The sequence below is a fragment of the Branchiostoma belcheri genome, unplaced genomic scaffold (genome assembly GCF_001625305.1).
Source record: "Branchiostoma belcheri isolate BF01 breed outbred unplaced genomic scaffold, Haploidv18h27 scaffold172, whole genome shotgun sequence".
Taxonomy (NCBI): Eukaryota; Metazoa; Chordata; class Leptocardii; order Amphioxiformes; family Branchiostomatidae; genus Branchiostoma; species Branchiostoma belcheri.
The window spans coordinates 149,715-169,181 of NW_017803180.1; the positions used below are offsets into that span (position 1 = coordinate 149,715).

General features: G+C 42.7%; 2 protein-coding genes across 4 annotated transcripts; one reads left to right on the forward strand and one right to left on the reverse strand.

Annotated features, from left to right (window-relative positions):
* Nucleotides 1-339: 339 nt before the first annotated feature.
* Nucleotides 340-19,427, forward strand: LOC109466947 (alpha-1,2-mannosyltransferase ALG9-like). Of its 3 annotated transcripts, XM_019764824.1 has the most exons (18): nucleotides 340-516; nucleotides 1,092-1,257; nucleotides 1,860-2,065; nucleotides 2,907-2,995; nucleotides 3,601-3,674; nucleotides 4,000-4,061; nucleotides 4,370-4,457; nucleotides 4,824-4,929; nucleotides 5,203-5,291; nucleotides 5,714-5,833; nucleotides 6,687-6,758; nucleotides 7,335-7,464; nucleotides 15,810-15,957; nucleotides 16,443-16,572; nucleotides 17,013-17,143; nucleotides 17,881-17,988; nucleotides 18,056-18,098; nucleotides 18,366-18,399. In XM_019764824.1, exons 1-17 carry the CDS (start codon nucleotides 449-451, stop codon nucleotides 18,078-18,080), a joined length of 1,812 nt encoding a protein of 603 aa, XP_019620383.1. In that variant the 5' UTR covers nucleotides 340-448; the 3' UTR covers nucleotides 18,081-18,098; nucleotides 18,366-18,399. The 3 variants fall into 3 exon arrangements, with proteins under 3 accessions (XP_019620383.1, XP_019620381.1, XP_019620382.1); XM_019764822.1 differs by having other exon boundaries at nucleotides 18,056-19,427; XM_019764823.1 differs by lacking the exons at nucleotides 18,056-18,098; nucleotides 18,366-18,399 and having other exon boundaries at nucleotides 341-516; nucleotides 17,881-18,048.
* Nucleotides 8,509-15,152, reverse strand: LOC109466953 (toll-like receptor 3). Its single transcript, XM_019764835.1, has 7 exons — nucleotides 15,035-15,152; nucleotides 13,999-14,068; nucleotides 12,156-13,384; nucleotides 10,851-11,581; nucleotides 9,980-10,258; nucleotides 9,073-9,445; nucleotides 8,509-8,795 (listed from the first exon to the last, which is right to left on the reverse strand). Exons 1-7 carry the CDS (start codon nucleotides 15,053-15,055, stop codon nucleotides 8,583-8,585), a joined length of 2,916 nt encoding a protein of 971 aa, XP_019620394.1. The 5' UTR covers nucleotides 15,056-15,152; the 3' UTR covers nucleotides 8,509-8,582.
* Nucleotides 19,428-19,467: the final 40 nt, after the last annotated feature.

Consider the following 19,467-nt stretch of genomic DNA (forward strand, 5'->3'; position numbering starts at 1 on the left):
TCAGTGCCTACTTAGTTTGACGCATAACTTTGCCGTCAATATCATATTCATTTCAAGTTGTTGAAATATAACTACAATTTAATAACTTTAAAAATTACCTGAAGGTAAAATAATAAATTTTGTTTAAAGATTAAAATATTTTGATCGATTTTTAGGTTCTATTTTATTAGGCATCAAAATCCATTGAAACGGTTGACTCAATATTTACCCCACACCCCAAAGAGAAAGTCCCAGCATGCTACAGTGAAAACAAGAAAAGTGGAATTTTCCATTCATAGAAAATTTCTGACAGAAAACTTGTCATAAAATGTTAACAAACTCATACTGTACAAATAGTGAGTAAAATATGTCCTTAAATCCCAGGAACAAAGTCTGTACGGTCATGTTTACATACGGTCAACCGGGGTCAAAAAAGGGTTTCTCGGTACGAGGTAAATAAAAAACCAAGATGGCGGGCGGATCGCGAAATCGAGCCGGGAAACCTCCGCCGAGATTGCGGCCTCACCACGCCGAAAAGTAGGTGCTAAAAACGATAGCAAAATTTTAGCGACTTCTCTGTAAATTCGGGCATTTTGTCTGAAAATTTCTAGCGCAGGAATCGCCCCCGTTGCGCAAAGAATGAGGGATATGTGAGGGGTATCCTTGCTTGTCCGGCAGTCAAGCGTGCATGTAAAACCTAGGCTTACTCAGCTGTTTATGCGCAAAGCGAGGCCATAATTATCTCTAGTTGGAGGAAATACACCGAAAAGTTGTAGAAAATAGCTATGCATGGCCTTGTGATGCATGTGTTACGGCATATCCGCTCGGTTGTGATTTTTGCTGAGGTGCGTGCAAAGCTGACTGCAGCATGTACAGTGCAGTCCTGCCACCTAGCGAGAGTTGTATGAACTGCAGGCTCTAAAACACCCAGTTGTAAGCAGATGTTGATAGTGAATGATACACATTTCATTTCAGAGACAGAGCTATGGCAGTGAAGGAGAGAGGAGGAGGTGATGACAGTCCAGTCTTGTTGGGTGTATTGCTTCCATGCAGTGCTGCCATCTAGTTAAATTAGTGAGAAGTGCAGGTATTAATAGTTGTTGTTTTCCCAGACAGAGCCATGGCAATGAGAGGAGAGAAGAGGAAGTGGTGACTGTCCAGTCTTGTTGGGCGCCCAGTTTCCACACGGCGTTCAAAGTTCTGCTGTCTGCGAGATTCTGTGCTGCTCTACTCAGTAACATCTCCGACTGCGACGAGACCTACAACTACTGGGAACCTGTGAGTGGGCTGTTCATCTGCTTAACTGCGGTTCAATGCTGTTTCTCTGCTGATTTTCTGCTGTTCCTAATCCTATACTGTTGCCATGTAAGGTTTTTATGTTTACCGAACATATTGTTTTTGCACTGTTTCTTCTTCCTCTTCTTCTCCAAATAAATACTAGTAAGGTCAAAGACCTGAACAATACAACTCTGTCACCATGGTAACTGGTGTTGGGTTACGTCATGTTGCAATTTTATAGCAGGAGGGATTTAGACTCCTGTCTGATCATATACTTAGCATTGTGAGTAAGAATTTTGCTTGCAAATGTTACCTTTCTAGTTCTGTGTTATTTCTGTGCTGTTTCTTTACACATTAAATTACTGTTTGCATACTGTTTTTGCACCACTTCTGTTCTGTTCTGTAGGAGGGTTTCTATATACTGGTATGTCAGAGGCTGACAGCATTTAATTTCATCAACTAAGTTTGAGACCAGATTTTGTACATTTTGAGCTAAAAAAACTTCCTTCCCCCCCCAGACGCACTACCTGACGTACGGTAAGGGTTTCTATAGTCTGATAACTTAAGTTTGAAACCAGATTTTGTACCTTTTTCTCCCCCAGACGCACTACCTGATGTACGGTAAGGGTTTCCAGACGTGGGAGTACTCCCCGGCGTACGGTCTGCGGTCATACGCGTATGTCTGGCTCCACATCCTCCCCGCGCTCTTCCACAGCCGACTGCTCAAGGCCAACAAAGTCCTCATTTTCTACTTCATCCGCTGTGTGCTGGGCTTCTTCTGCGCACTGGCAGAGGCTTACTTCTACAAGTAGGTGCAGTAAACTTTGAATTCATGGAGGTCTGAAACAATAATGTGCAAGTAATCGTCAAGTTACAGGTTATAGAAAAAGGGTGACATGGAGTAGGTTAAACTTCTACTTCATCCGCTGTGTTCTCGGGTTCTTCTGTGCACTGGCAGAGGCTTTAACTTCTACAAGTAGGTGAACAACTCTAGCCTCTACCAGGCACCGCAGATCACTGGAAAAATAGTAGAAATTGGCAGCAATAAAGGGACACTATACCAGAGAAGATCCCGGGCCATAGAAGATCCAATTCGCGACCCCACAGATCTTCTATGGCCTGGGATCTTCTCTGGTATACTATCCCTTTATTTCGGCCAATTTCTACTATTTTTCCAACGATCCGCGGTGCCTGGTAGAGGCTAGAACAACTCTCCAACCATCTACAATCAAGCCAGGTGTACTTGTATTTTGTAATCCTCAGGTTACAGGTTACAGCTAAAGGCAACATTGAATAGGTTAAACTCTTACTAGTAGATTGAGAAAATGCCTATGCAGGAAGATCTTATGTTTCCTTGTTTGTTTATGTGTTTATTGTTGTTCCAGGGGGATCTGTAAGAAGTTTGGAGCCCATGTGGGCAGGATGACGCTGTGTTTGTTTGTTTGTTTGTTTAATTGTTTATTGTTGTTCCAGGGGGATCTGTAAGAAGTTTGGAGCCCATGTGGGCAGGATGACGCTGTGTTTGTTTGTTTGTTTGTTTAATTGTTTATTGTTGTTCCAGGGGGATCTGTAAGAAGTTTGGAGCCCATGTGGGCAGGATGACACTGTGTTTGTTTGTTTGTTTGTTTATGTGTTTATTGTTGTTCCAGGGGGATCTGTAAGAAGTTCGGAGCCCATGTGGGCAGGATGACGCTGTGTTTCCTGCTGTTCAGTACCGGGATGTTCATCTCATCTACAGGTAATAATGATACTAGTAGAAGTGTCCTGCAGTCTTCAGGCTGTCACTGACAGATCTGCTGTGTACTAGTATATGCTCCCTCTAGATATCATTTTGTCGCATGAGGTCGCTAGGGAAATGTAACTTTACATTGGTACATAGCACGCCGTATAAGCACGCCATGCTTCTCCCCTCCTCCTGCACCTGTTTTATCATTGTTTTTATATTATTATTATTGTCCGTCTTGTTAATGTGCAAACAATAAAATCAAATCAAATCAAATAGTGATTGGGTATTTAGGACAAGTACCTACATGTACTAGTAATTGGTTTTCATGGTACATGTATAGTACCAGTAACACAGCCCTCTGTTTCATTGTGCAAAACTTAGATGTTCAGCCTCTTTGTGATGCAAGAGTTTGCATTTTACAAATACACCATTCAGCATATACATACACCTTTCAAATACACCATCACTCAAGCAGTTAGATTTCTGGAGCTCAAAAGATTCTTACAACTTTTGGTGCCCATCTCCCTTTCTACAAAATATTATAACGGAAAGGATAGAAAAAAAAATGTTTGTATACAGCGTGACCTTGAAATGACCTCTACCTGGTCCCTTCCCAGCATTCCTGCCGAGCTCCTTCTCCATGATCTGGACCATGGTCGCCATGGCAGCCTGGTGGACTCACTACGACGGGGTCAGTACACTAACCTTTCAACTTTAACCTTTCAACTGTAACCTTTCACTTTTCAACTTTAACCATCGTCAACAAGACATGTATCTTTATATGATTTGTATTTATTTATTTGTCATTGATATCAATTCGTCTTCCGAGACAAAAAAAAAGCCAGAAGAAAGAATCCAAAGACTAACGGTTTTAGACATAGGTATAGTTTTAGACAATTCAGATATTAAGCTATTTTGCACTCTGTTTCAATGTTCTTTCATCCTTGTTATTTGCAATAATCCTTCAGGCAGGAATTTGCCATAAACTTATCACTAAACACATATTGTTTGTGCAGGTGGCCATTTTCAGTATAGCAGTGAGTGCCATAGTAGGCTGGCCGTTTGCAGCGGCGCTGGGGTAAGTGCAGTTCTGATAACTCAACTTTGTCGGTCAACCATTATACATGTACAATGTATTTACTTTATCAATAACCTATCATAGATTACCAACTTAGGTACATAGTGGGCTACAGTGGCAACTTGTAATATTTCAAAGAGAGCTTACTTGTCTAGAGAAAAGATGGATATTATGAATTTTGTGACAAAAAAAATTGACATTATTGTTGTCCTTCTACTTCCAAGCATCCCCATAGCAGTAAGACCTGGTGTTGAGAAGAGAAGTTATGACCTTGACTAACGACCTTTACTGCCCCCCTCCCCCCTCAGCATCCCCATAGCTGTAGACCTGGTGTTGAGAAGACAACGTGTCGCCCTGTTTTGTCAGTGGGTCATCATCTCTCTGTGTCTAGTACTGGTGAGTCCTTAATTTTCTTCTGTGAAAGAGTTGCAAAATATTTGGTGGTTAAGTTGTTATGGATGACTCTTTTTCTCCAATCTAAAATTTTATGAAATGATTTAAAGCATAACTCTGTACGTTGGTGAAGGTTAGACATCCAGGTAATAAGATACGCCCCAAAAAATAGTTACTCAAGCAACTGGATATGATTTTGGAAACAGTCAGACGTTTCAGGTAGTATCCACCTTTCGTCAGTGACACTGCATAACTCTGTAGTTGCGTTAGTCATCAACAATTAGTAACACAGGAATATGGTAGAATAGACTGAATATAAACTCAAATATCTATAAGAAAGCGACACGATATTTTCCTTTTTTTTCGTAGGTCCCCCTGATGATGGTAGACACTGTGTACTATGGGAAACTGGTCGTTGCTCCCCTCAACATCGTCCTGTATAACGTATTCAGTGACCACGGGCCAGATATATACGGTAAGTCTCATCACAAGGGATGTGCACATAATTTTGGGCCCACGGCTCCAATGTTAGGTGCACAAAAGTACATAAACATCCATCCACAGCTTTTGGTAGTTTATTTTTTCCTTTGTCACAAATGGAAGTGTCGCGCCCTGTTTGTATTCCATGTTTGCTACCATCTACAGTAGGTCTGGAACTGTGTTGTTACATGGTGTTTGTTGTTTTGTTTACTGTGCAGGTGTTGAAGTGTTGTTATGATGTGTATTTGTTGTGTTATGTTGTATACAGGTGTGGAACCCTGGACGTTTTACTTCCTGAACGGTTTCCTGAACTTCAACATCGTGTTTCTGATGGGGCTGGTGGCCATGCCGCTCGGGGTGAGTCTCATACGCACATGTGCACACACAGACACACAGACAGACACACGCACACTCACACTGATGGGGCTGGTGGCCATGCCTCTCGCGGTGAGTCAGTCATGCACGCGCACACACACAGACAAACACACCGACAGACAGACTAACACACACACAAAAGTTACATATTCCCACTGGCTTTTTTTGGCTAGGGTTTACTCCCTAGGACATTTTTGAGAACGGTATTCCATACGCAGGATTTTCAGTGTTAGGATTTACTAAGGCTATGCTCAGTTGCTCTGCTTAATATACATCCTAGCAAAGATTTGGACAATGGACTTTTCCTTTACGAGTTACAAACATTGTGATAATATGCTGTTGCATGTTCATTTGTTTACCAGATGTTGTTTAACAATTTTTTTGTTTTGTTGTTTGTTTCCCAGTTGTTTGTTGACAACATGCTGAAGCAGCGATCTCCGGGTTACGTTCCCACCCATCAGCTGATGTACACCCTGTCTCCCCTGTACATCTGGGTAATCATCTTCTTCACAAGGCCTCATAAGGTACTTCTCTTTCACTCACCCACTCACTCTCACTCACTCACTCACTCACTCACTCTCACTCACTCACTCACTCACTCACTCAACTCACTCACTCACTCACTCACTCACTCACTCACTCACTCCCCTGTACATCTGGGTACTCATCTTCTTCACAAGGCCACATAAGGTACTTCTCTTTCACTCACCCACTCACTCTCACTCACTCACTCACTCACTCACTCACTCACTCACACTCACTCACTCACTCACTCACTCAACTCACTCACTCACTCACTCACTCACTCCCCTGTACATCTGGGTACTCATCTTCTTCACAAGGCCACATAAGGTACTTCTCTTTCACTCACTCACTCACTCACTCACTCACTCACTCACTCACTCACTCACTCACTCACTCAACTCACTCACTCACTCACTCACTCACTCACTCACTCACTCACTCTCTCCCCTGTACATCTGGGTACTCATCTTCTTCACAAGGCCACATAAGGTACATGTACCTCTTTCATTCACTCACTCATTCTCACTCTCACTCACTCACTCACTCACTCACTCTCACTCTCACTCACTCATTCTCACTCATTCTCACTCACACACTCACTCACTCACTCACTCACTCTCACTCACTCACTCTCACTCACTCACACACTCATTCACTCACTCACACTCACTCACTCACTCCACGCTCTGTCTCCCCACTACAGCATACATTGTCCCCTTGACTCCCACCATTTTGTAAAATGTCTACAGTAATTTGATAATATCTGTGTATATAGTAGCATCAGCTTGCACATCAAGCACTAACCCCCCTCTCAGTAAGTTTGTGCTAACCCTTGTTTGTTTCCACCCCCAGGAGGAGAGGTTCTTGTTCCCGGTGTACCCACTGATCTGCCTGTGTGCAGCCGTCACCCTGGCCTCTTTTCAGGTAAGTGTTTAGTATGAGTATTAACTTCTAAATTAGCATGTTGTACATGTACAAGTATATCTAGGTGGGAGCTGCCCAAGTCATACCTACCTCTACTCCGCAAGGAGGCAGGGGAGGCCAGAAGATCCACACAAGTCTCCACCTATAGTCTTGTGTTTTCGCGAGACCAGGTCACTCCATGATCAAGGTGTACAGTTTTCTACCTTCCAAAACAGTCACTGATTGATGAATGTTCTACTAAAAGTATATACGTATTTGCTTCCTTATTTACCAGTAAGTTCACAGTTTTACACTGACAAAGAGAAAAACACTAACACTACACCACAACGTTGAATCATCCATATTACTTATATTATTAGAGCCCTGCTAACCCTGTATTTAGTGTGTATTTAGAACCACAACAGTTTCATTTTACATCCTTACTGCTTTACCACTTCAGCATGAAAACACTTAAGTTAACCTACATTATTTAATACATCAAACTGCCCATACAAGAGCCCTGAAAAATCTGTTTACTATAACTATACATACACATTGTACATTGTACATGTACGTTAATATTCTACATCCTTACAGAAACTTTACCACTTCACCCTAACGGAGAGAAAACGACAGCACTACACCATCGCGTCTAACTGGGTGGCTGTCGGCATCTCTGTTCTGTACGGGCTTCTCTGTGTGTCCAGATCCGTCGCACTCTTCCAGGGTAAGTCTCTAGTCTTTATCTAATGAGTCTTCAATCATTAAAGTCTAGTGCTGCATACCTAAACTCGCATTTAGGTTCAGGTCTGGATTCAAGTCCAGAGGTTTAGGTTCAGTTCCGGACTTGTAAGTCCGGACCTAAACCCATGGCATATACAAACTTGCATGTTGGCAACCTTGCAATGTTGTCTGGGTGAAACTTTGGCCACATAACATGGAGGCCAGTACTTGACAATGCCCAATGGCAATGTTTCTTCATTTTGCAGCAAAGATTTTACAATCTATGGAAGGTTTTACTGGTGATTTGGAAAGAAAAGGGGTATGTGAAATGGTCTTTTATGGTAATAAGTCCAGACTCGGTTCTTGACTTTTAGTTTTTTTTGGACTTGAACCTAATTTTACATTCTTACAAGTCCGGATCGAAGTCCAGTGAACTGGTATGCACCACTAATTAAGTCTTTAATCCAGGTGACATCCTAGGGCCACTCGTTTGAATGGGACATGCAAAGTCCTGATCATCCGGTGGCAATGGTTGGAGGAGGCACAATCAAACTAGGGCTCGCCAAATTTGGCATCATCTTTTCTTCGTGCAATTCCCTCCACTAAGCAGATTATCCTCTAGCAGAAACACTGAGAGGTGAAAGCTTTTTTTGTTAGACAAAGACTTCTCTGATAACATCTGGATCTACCTGGCCGTTCGGACCCAGGGGTTGGCCCAGAGCGTTCTTCAGTCGTTCCCAGAACAATGATTTAAGTGATTTGTTAAAAGTCTTTAAGTCTGTTCAGGATTACACCAGACAGTGTGGAAATGGTCTGCTCGCTTGTTTCCTGAGAAACATCCCATCTGGATGTATCTGATCGTGCTGAGCTTGATTTTATTGAAATTGCAACAATGCGGAACAGAGGCAGCTGTTGCTGGTGTTGTGTCCTGCACATAGAAACGAATACTGGACAGACAATACTCATTTTCACTTGAGTCTAGTGGGGAAAGTCATGTTAAGTGCCTTTCCCAAGGGCACAAGATCGGTGGCATGTCAGGACTCGAACCTGGGACCTCTTGATTCCGAGTCGCACACGCTGCCGTTGCGCCATACGACCCCACCGTGCTGATCATACTTTTTGTTAGACAAAGTCTTCTTCTTCCATGACATCTGGATCCACCCGGTCGTCCTGACCCAGGGGTTGGCCCAGAGCATCGCGAAGTCGTGCCCAGAAGAGCTGCCTGCGCCGCACGTCGCACGGCCAGACCAGGTACGTGTCCCGTTCCACGACCGTGTTCAGCTGCTTGTGGCGCGCAAGAACGTGGTCCGGAATCTTCTCCAGGAAGATCAGCACCTGAAACAATACCACACTACTTGTTACATTGCCCTCTCCACACTGAGCCACGCAACACCCTTGCCTTTACTGTTGAGTTGTAAATGTCAACTGTGAAATACTCAGATACTTGTTTAGTATTTGTTAACTTTGCAATATTTGTTTCTCTGTTTTTAAACACTAGCATACAATTCAGCGCAACTTATTTAGTAGCGCTGCCACATGCTAGAGATTGTACTCATTAATCAATCAATAAACAATTATTATTTATAAAATAAATAAAATAAAAAACCATCACCAGGTTCCCTCGCCGTGGGTCGAACACGCGGTACCGTCCCTCGGAAGCCTGCAGCTCGTAGTTGCACCAGCTGCTGGACACGAAGCTTCGCGTGACGACACAGACCGTTTTCCGACTGGCCTCCACGCTCACGGCGATGTTCTGCGTTATCGCCACGCCCCCGACAAAATCGCGCGCGCCGATGCACAGGCGGTACCGCGGGGCGGCGTGCTCGAGGTTGGGCACGAGCTCGTTGGTGATCCAACGCTCGTCGTGGCTGCTGTAAGCGACGAAAGCGTCGTAGCGAAACCTGCGAGCGGGATTCCCCGCGATCTCTCGGTGCCTGAACGCTCTCCCCGCCATGTAAAGCATATAACTGAACCACCAGCCATACCTGTGGACAATTTATACATGTACATCGGTAAAGGATAGGCATCTAGGTAGTAAGATACGTGAAAAAAATTAACTCATCGTAACAGTTATGATTTTGGAAATCATATCCAGTTGCTTGAGTAAATGTTTTTTGGCGGAACTTATTGAAAAAATCAAAACACACATCACTCTGACCTTCAACCATGAAGGATGTGAAGTTCAACAATTACAAGCGCAATTTATAGTAATTACCAAATATACATCACACAGTAAAACAGTTTCCGATTGTAGATTATACCTAACAAAATACACAGTCAAATAATGAAAACACAATCAGGTGAGAGGTTTTGAGTTTAAAGTTAAAACTTTTGGTCCAACACATGTGACAAGCCTCACTGGGTCAGTCTACTGAGGAAGACCAGAGTGATTGGTCGAAAGCTCTAGGTAAGAGACCTCTCTTTGTGTTTGACCAAAAGTTTTAACTTTAAACATGTAACCAACACAGATGAACTTTCATGATAGGTCAGAGTGTTGTTGATAAAATGTGTGAACGTACCTATGGACAACAAAGCAGGTGAGGATGTAGAGGGAGATGAGAGTGGTTGTAACAATGCAGGTGTAGAGGCTGGTGTAGGTCATGCAGTCTGGGTTGTAACTGCTTAAGGCTTTGTTGTGCAGGCTGGAGGGGCTGTTACACATGTAGCCGCCCCCCTCCCACCCCTGCACAGCACTGCTGGAGTTAGCCCACACGACAAACCACTGCAGGTCACAGTCGCACTGGAAGAAGTTGTCCCTCAGGTCCAGGACTTGGAGTCCTCTCACAAAGTACCCGTACCTGAAATGTAGATATTTTAAGGCTAACAATAACTAAAGATTATGAAGCAAGTTTAAACTTTAATATCCAACTGTTACACAATAAATTGGACTCACCCAAATTTTTGACTGTACAACTCCAGTCTTTGTCAAATAACTAAGATATTTTCATTTGCTTTGTATCATATTATGATGCAAGTTTGAACTGTAATTTCTTAATTTGGGTAAGTCCAATTTATTGTGTTGGAAATTACAGCTTAAGCTTGAATCATGATATTTCACTTCTAGTTCTTTGTATTATATTGCTATGTATTTTGATGTTAGCAAGGACTCCAGGAATTATAATACAATTTTATTTATTTATTTATTGATTGGTTCGGCTGGTACAACACAGCCAGGGCAGCCCAACTAGCTTGAAGCTATTATTAAGGGCTTGCCCTGGGGAAAAATTGTGGTTAGATACATACAAGTGACATAAATTCTTAAAAACATCTTGATTACATAGGGTCAACAAATTTTGGTCATTATTAAAAATACATGAAGTATACAAATGTATACAAATTTTGTGTCACTAAAGATTCTAAATAAACAAACAAACAAACAAGCAAGCAAACCTGCTCTCAGGCAGGACAGTAATCCTGTTCCTTCTGAGATTGACGACTTGTAAAGACGTCGGGGAGGGGGGCAACAGCTGGCCCGGCAAGGATAGGATCTCGTTATAAGACAGATCGAGGCCCTCCAAGTGGACATGAACCACGAAGGCCTTCCTGGGGAGAGACGTGATCCCACTGGAGCTCAGATCGACAACTTTCAGAGCCGGCATGGCGTGGAGTATGGAAGTGTTGCCGAAAGCTTTCCACAGATCCCCCGTTCGTGACATTTTCAGAACCTCCAGCGAAGCCAAGCCTTCGAAGAATTTAGTGGTGTCTGTCTTTTGTATGACGTCCAGTTGGTTGTTGCTCAAGCTTAGATAAACCAGGTTGGACAAGTTTCGGAAGGGCTTCTCGGAAACATACGTGACTTTTTCGTTAAATACCTGGTTGTAAGAAAGGTCTAAGAGCTGAAGAGTCGAAACTGGGTCAAAGACTGGGAGGAGACCTAACTTGTTGGAGGACAGGTTCAAGCGCTTAAGCTTTTCAAGGCCATTAAGTTTGACTACACCTAGAAAGTTAAAAAGATTGTTGTTGTCCAGTTTCAGCTCTTCGATACTCTGTAGTGGCTGGAAGATCCATTCCGGCAAAGTGATTAGGTGGTTCCTGGAAATTTCCAAGACTCTCAGGTTGGGCATCCCGGAAAAGGACGTCTCTTCGAGTTGTCTGATGCTGTTCTGGTTGAGGAGCAGAACCTGGAGGCAACAATGTCAAGAATCAGTGTTAATTATAAGTAAATCACAGGGAAGAAAAACCCTACACATACATGTACACAAAAACCCAGGGAAGACCCCTTGCACAGAAGTCCTAGGGAGTAAACCCTAGAGGATGGTCCTTGTTACGACTATTGTTTGCATTTGCTGTGATGTAATGTACATTGTTTTTTGGCGACATCTCAGGGAGGAGCCTAATGGTACAGTATTGTGTGCAGTTTGCAAGAATTCTAGGAATTGTGCAGGCATTTTGTCCACAGGCATGTCTCTGATCCACATCAATGCCCACATTCCTGGAAACCCTTTTGTCCCGAATGACTTTCTGTGACCCCGGGGCTCATTCACTATACACTCAGGGGAGAAGTGCACTGCTTCTGTCTCGACTTAACAGGTACCAAGTCTTCCTCAAAATCATGAAATGATGGCAGTGCCATGCAAACAATAACCCTAACAGCAACCACCGTCGCCATGGCAATGTATGTTTTCATTGCCAGTCTTGTATCTAATTATTGTTATTAAGTAAGTAAAATGTGCAGTAGATGTATTAAAAAAGGACCTTGAGGTTCTGTAACCCGGAGAAAGCCCCATCAGGCAGCTCACCCAGCCGGTTCTGCCGAAGGTCCAGCACAGTGAGGCCGGGGAGACCCTGGAAGCAGCCTGGAGACAGTTTCTGCAGGCTCCCACCCAGCTGGCCTGACATCGACAGGTGGGTCAGCTGTGGGAGGTCCCCGAAATCACCGGGGTGGATCTCATCAACCATAACGTCGCTGAGTTCTAACGTTTGAAGAGTTTGCAACACGGCTGACAGGGCATCTCCGGGGATCTGAGGAAAGGGATTGGAGCTTAAGACGAGGGCCTGAAGGTTAAGGAGTCCGCTGAAGGCCTGTTGAGGAAGGCGTGACAGGGAGTTCAGGGAGAGGTCGAGGGATCTGAGGTCTGGAAGGTGGCGGAAGGAGTTGTCCGCGATGTCTTGGACTGCGGATGAGCTTAGTTGGAGATGTTGGAGCTTCGTGCCGAAGAGGTTTTGGAAGGTGTCGGGTTGCAGGGAAGCGAAGACGTGGTCGTAGAACAAGTCGTAATAGTTCATTTTCAGCCGGGTCAGGTTCAGGTCTGCCACCTCGGCAAAGATGGCCTGAAGGTCAGGCAGCGAGAGGTCAAGCTGTGAGAGGTCAAGGTCATCCAGACTGTTGAACTGCTGGAAGAAGCCGGGTTCGAATCGGGCGGTCGGATTCAGGGAGAGGTCGAGAGTTTCAAAATCTTGTCCTCGGAACGGAGCGAAGTCAGCCTTGGAGAAGGCCCAGATTTGGTTCCCGGCCAGGTGAAGCTTCTTCAGCGACTTCATGGAGGAAAACGTTTCGGGGAAGGCGGCCGTCTCAAGGAAGTTACCCGACAAGTCAAGACGTTCCAGCCTCAGGTCCTTCCAGATGTCTTGGTTTCGGGTGTGTAAGACATTCGATGAGAGCTGGTTTCCAGACAGCTGGAGTGAACGGAGCGCGGGAACCGGGCGGAAGATGGCAAGCGGAAGAAATCGGAGCTGGTTGTCATGGAGACTCAGCACCTGCAGCAAGGTCAAGTTCACAAACGCGCCAGGTTCAAGGTCGTTGATGAGGTTGGAGCTGAGGTCGAGGCTGAGGAGGCGAGGCAGGTGAGAGAAGGATCTGTTGGGTAGGAAGGCCAGCAGGTTCCAGCGCAGGTCCAGGTGCGTGATGTCTGTGGGAAGGTGGGCAGGCACGAGCTGAAGTCTGCTGTACCTGCAGTCTGCACTCAGGTGGGACACAACACAACCTGCATGGCAATAAACAGGTCACTAAACAGTTCAAACAACTCCTGCAATCAAATGTGCAAAGATTGAGTGTAACAAGTCGTTCGGTGTGATATAGCCAGCTGCCGCTGCGCCGCGTGCCTGCTAAGCTGGTGTGTTATGCCGAAGGGCGGTTATACCGGCTATACTGATACAGATACAGGTATTGCATATTGCCAAAAAACCAGTTACCTAAGAAACAGATTATAATTTTGGAAACATTCAGACGTTTCAGGTACCATCCACTACGGTAACTTTTCGTCAGTGACACTGGAGAGTTGTCACTAAAAAAAGCTTTTTTTTTTGCCATCTTATTATTACCTTGTTGTCTAACCTTCACCGACAAATTATTAATTGCATTCTTTCATCTTATTTGATGTTGTTAATTTGTAATGTTACACACTGAAAAAATGGTAAAAGGTGTATACCAATTGAAAGTTTATTCCCCAAACAACATTCTAAGGTTGCCAACATGCAATTTGGTATGTGCGATATGTTTAGGTCTGGACTTACGAGTCTGGGACTGAAGCTAAACCTCTGGACTTGAATCTGGACCCGAACCTAAATGTGGGTTTAGGTATGCAGCACTAGACCTTACCTGACAAGGCTTTAGTCATGAGAAGAATCACCACCAGACAGGAAACCACTCCCTGTGACCTCAGCACTGCCTGGGGGGTAACATAGGGGAAGTTATGTATTGACAGTTTCATCTGTGGATGGTTTCATGTGGATGATGTTTTTTGTGGCATCGGGTGGCATAGTGGTAGATCGTTCGACTATGAAGAGGAGAAACCCGGGTTCGATCCCGAGTCGTACATGTCTGCATGGACATGTGCCCGACATTGTGTCCTTTGGAAGGGCACTTAACACGACTTTCCTCACTCCACCCAGGTGTGAATGGGTACCTAACTTCGGTTGGGGAAAGTCGTATCGAGGTCACTTTGTGGCGCCGAATAGCAGCCGCACAGACCCTTGAGGCAGTTTCACAAAAAAAATTGTAGAGCATTTTTATCAGGCTTTCTTTTTCCTGTACCAGTGTCTTTCAATTCAAACAGTGCCACAGTTTAGCCCTGGGTCCTTTTTGACAGGTTTACCAAATTGCAGATCAGACACCTTTTGAGGTAGTATTTGTGAAACAAGAACTAAAACTGAAACTGAACTATTTTGTTTTGTTCCTAAATTAAATGTTCAGAAGAACAGAACTGAAATTGGACTCAGAAAATACCTTTATCAGATGCACTACTTTTGGTACCATGTTTGGTGCTCAGTTATTTGCACTTTTCTTTACTTTGTGTAAAAGCATGATTATGCAGTGCTTCCTCTACACGTTTATACCATCTTTTCTTACATATGATGATTCCTCTTCTATTGTTAAATTATTATTACTGTTCTACATATTAAACATAGGACACTTAAGCTAAGGATGACCCATAATTTTACCTGAATTACATTGTATAACTTAAAGCTAATTCCAGTTCCATATAAATGAAATAATGCACTAGATATTTGCCATACACTGTATAATTATATCCATTACGAATGCTGTGCCATTTTTGTGTTTAAATGTTTGACTAAAAGTTAAAAGTTTGACTACGCTAGGAGGAAAGTTCTCTCACCTGTTCCACATTCCTTACCTGAACAGTTTGTTGCTTCATGATCAGATGTTCTGCTGCCTTGTCCTGTTCTGGTTGCTACAAGTTACAAACAGATACATTCAGCAGTAGTCAGGTGTTCAAGACAGGTGTGCTCACCTGTCCAGGTGCTGTGGAACTGACACCTGAGCCTACCTGTCTGTTTGCAAAAGAGGAAGTAGCCAAAGATAGGGACAGGGAAATGAAAGTTGTTTAGAAACAGGAAGATTTCCTTGAAATCAATGATTCATCAGGTTGGTGGAATACTGAATAGCAAAGGTCTTTACACACAGTCAGTTGCTTAACACATTTCAATGACCATCTGTCATCTTCATCTGTTATTCAGGGGTAATATGACTAGTTTAACAGTTACTGTGTTTATTTATTTATTTAATCTTAGGATGGCTGGGTTACCCCTTTCAGCCTGCAATTGCTGTTTTCCTGTTACAAGACAAGGTTACATATAGTAAAATAAAGAAGGATACCATACAGTAAAAGTCGAAAACATAAAAACATAATCAAAATTCAATACTGAAGGTCATATTAAGCCATTCCATGGTCATACTTAAAAGACCAATATTAAGAGTGGAGGTCAGAGGTCAGGTTTCTAAAGCTAAGTGTTGCTGCTAACAAATGCGGTCTCAAATGTAAAGTAATTGTAACATTCATGTATAGAGATAGTTACTATTGTCACTATAACTGAACAGTTGTAACAATATATCTATGTATGTCACAATTACTTCATGTATCCAACAGTACATGTGTTGTTCCTGTGCAGGCTACCACGCCCCCTTGGACCTGTACCCGGAACTGTCGCGGATTGTGGAGGACCCGTCTGTCCACACCATGGACCCCAGCAGGGAGGTCAACCTCTGCGTCGGCAAGGAGTGGTACCGATTTCCTAACAGCTTCTTCCTGCCGGAAAAGTGAGGAAACATTAAAATACAACTATGGAATTCTAATAGTGACCAGCCCCTTCAATCTGCCCTGTAACTTGCTACATAATTAAGGAGTGGTACCCATTTCCCAACAGCTTCTTCCTGCCTGAAAAGTGAGGAAAATCATGGAAAATACTAGAAATATGCCAATTAAATCAAAATATATACTAGAAAGGTTACATTTGTAAAAAAAAGTACTATAATCTTCTATTCACAAAGTTAAGTCCAACAAACTACTTGCTACATAACCCAACACCACAGGGTGTCTGCTACATCACCAGTTGCCTGGTGACAGGAGAGAATTGTAAATGATTTTTAGACCATATGGATGACGTCATCAAATTTTATTGCCTCTGTTATTTTTTCAAAGACAAAATATGTATATTTCAATTCCTACTGAATTAAAATTAGCATCAAATCTACTGTGTTGAAAATATCAGTTGTAAAATAAACGTTGCAATTGTTTTCTCCAGTTGGCAACTACAGTTCATCCAGTCAGAGTTCAGAGGTCAGCTGCCCAAACCGTACGCGCCTGGCGCGGATGGGTCAAAGGTCGTGCCAACACACATGAACGATATGAACTTGGAGGAGACATCAAGATATGTACGTTTGTTTGTTTTTGTTTTATATAATAGAAGGGATTCATTCCTCAGCTAACCGACATCTCTCACACGCAGTCGTCCCTCAGTAAGACATCTGGAGCCGCATAGTTCCCGTTTAGAACTTTTATTCAGCCTGTCACACGACTGGTTTTTGCCTGTGTGGCCTGTGTATTGTTTTTGTTTTGTGCTGCTGTATTTCAGGTTTACTACATGTTTTTTTTTTCTACATTTAAAAAAAACATTGTGTAATCATTCTGTACAGGAGGAAATTTGCATGCAGTACTGAAAATGTCCTTAGAGTTTCTTTAGAGTTTTTCAGTGTCTCTGTCAAGACATCTTGAGTTTCTTACCAAGGTGAGGAGGTGACTTTCTTTAACTTTTAAGAAAGCTGCTGAGTTTGACTGTTGATGACCTTGCTGTGATTTCTCCTCACCTGTCCAGATTGACCTTCGGAAGTGTCACTACCTGGTTGACCTTGACCTTCCGGGGGAAACCCAGCGAGAGCCGCGCTACGCCAGACTGACCAAGGACTGGACCGTCGTCGCTTCCCAGCCTTTCCTAGACTCCGCCAGGTATGGGCATTGTTTGCTTATTTATTTATTTATGCAGAAGGCCAACCCGCTAGACAGAAGCAGCTGGAGAGCAGCTATTAGACCCAAACGACACCCCACGACGTCCAACCCTTGCATGACGGGGAACAACGGACGTTAAGCCGTGCAGTGAGTGAGTGAGTGAACCAGAGAACATATCTCCCAGGAGGGCAGTTTACAATGCACCCTGGGGGGCAATCCTCAAACACAATAAAATAATTATAACAATACAACATAAAATAATCACTGAACAAACTTATGTACAATCAAGGGGCAAATTAAAGCATGAACTGAAGTAACAGAAGAATAAGCGGTCCAAAATAGGCATCGTCTATAAAGCCAAGATTAGGCCACAGCAAGTAAATTCTTTGGCTGCCAATCTCTGAAATCTGCAAATGTAATGCAATAATAGCAGGGAAAACAAGATGGGCAACAAAGAAGCAAACAAGATAGGAAAAAACAAGATGTCTAAAGATATTTTTATAAAAACATAGACCATAAACAAGACTTAAAGCAAGAAAACATGGTTTCGAGTCTTTTATTCTTATATTCACGAAGTGCAAAATGAATAAAACACAACGGTTACCATATTTATAAGTTTGGCCTAACCGTAACTCCTAATGCCTGATGTAGATTTGAAACGTCAGATTTCTTGATATTTTTAAATATTTATATGTTAAGTTTCTTTTGATAATTCCTAACGTTTCTTTCTTGTGCAGATCTCATCCGTTTTTCCGGGCTTTCTTCATCCCGTTTCTGTCGAAGCATCACACGGAGTTCACGGATTACAACATCCTCCAGAACACCAGGCTGCTCGGCAACAAGCGCAGAACGGAAGCTAACCAGCAGTAGAACGCTCTGTAGAACAAAACACACTATAGAACACTGGCTACACAGAACGGAAACTAACCAGCAGTAGAACGCTCTGTAGAATACACACTATAGAACACAGAACAGAAAGTAACTTACTGTAGAACACACTGTATAACTATCTTGTTGTAGAACACCGGCTACACAGAACAGAGTACTGGTAAAACACAAAAGAATTCACAATAGAACACTGGAAACACAAAACAAGCTAACCAGCAGTAGAACACACTATAGAACACCAGCTACACAGAACAGAAACTTACTGTAGAACACACTATAGAACACTGGCTATATAAAACAGAAACTAACCAGCAGTAGAACGCTCTGTAGAACCCACTATAGAACACTGGCTACACAGAACAGAAACTAACTGTAGAACACACTTTACACAAAACAGAACACAATGTAGAACACTGGCTACACAGCACAGAATACCGGTAACACACAAAAGAATGCACAGTTAGTGAGTGGAACACTGGCAAGACAAAATAGAAGCTAACCAGCAGTAGAGCACTCTATAGAACACTGGCTACACAGAACAGAAAATAACCAGCGCTAGAACACAATGTAGAAAACTGGCTACACAGAACAGAAACTAACCAGCAATAGAATGCAATATGGAACACAGAACAGACACTATATATAATGCACAGTCCAGCTACACAGAAAAGAAACTAAGCAGTTGTAGACCCCAAAATTAGAACACTGGCTACCCAACACAAAATAATACACAATAGAATGCACATTAGAGCACCAGTAACTCGAAACACAAACTAAACAGGCAATAGATCACACAGTAGTTTAAGTCTTGGCTTCTGTCTAGAAGTAGAAATCTCTACTCTTGTCAAAGAGCCATTTTATCAGGTAAAAGTTTTGCCAGTTGACTCAGTTCTACCGTAATGTATTTTAGTAGGACATGTTGGAAAAAGTTCTGCACCCAGTTTTTTTTAATTGATATACCAAAGAATATACAGAAATTTGCTACTAGTTGAGCTCAAAATATCACAAATTTTGAAGAAAAAAAGTCTCCCAGGAAGCATGTATTACGAAAACTAAATATTTGTTTTTCCATTTTAATTTCCACTCCAAAATTGCTAAGGACTTTTCCTGCCAAATTGGACCATTTCACAGCAGTTAAGCAGAAATTTAGTCAGTGACTGTCAAACATCAAAATGTACAGAAATCATGAAGAAATCCTTGTTAATAGATAAACACAACTGGAACTATAAATAAGTGTGATACTATATCGATGTAAAGAAAAATTAGAGATAGCAGAGGTGACATTAACTTCATACTTTCTCATCTACAAAAGTAATGAATATTCTTTTCTATTGGTATTATGAGAGTTGGATTCTTGCTTACTTTATTTTGATTATTTACATTGATAGATGTTGATGCCTTCTACTTTCTAGTTATGGGTTCACCACACCACGAAG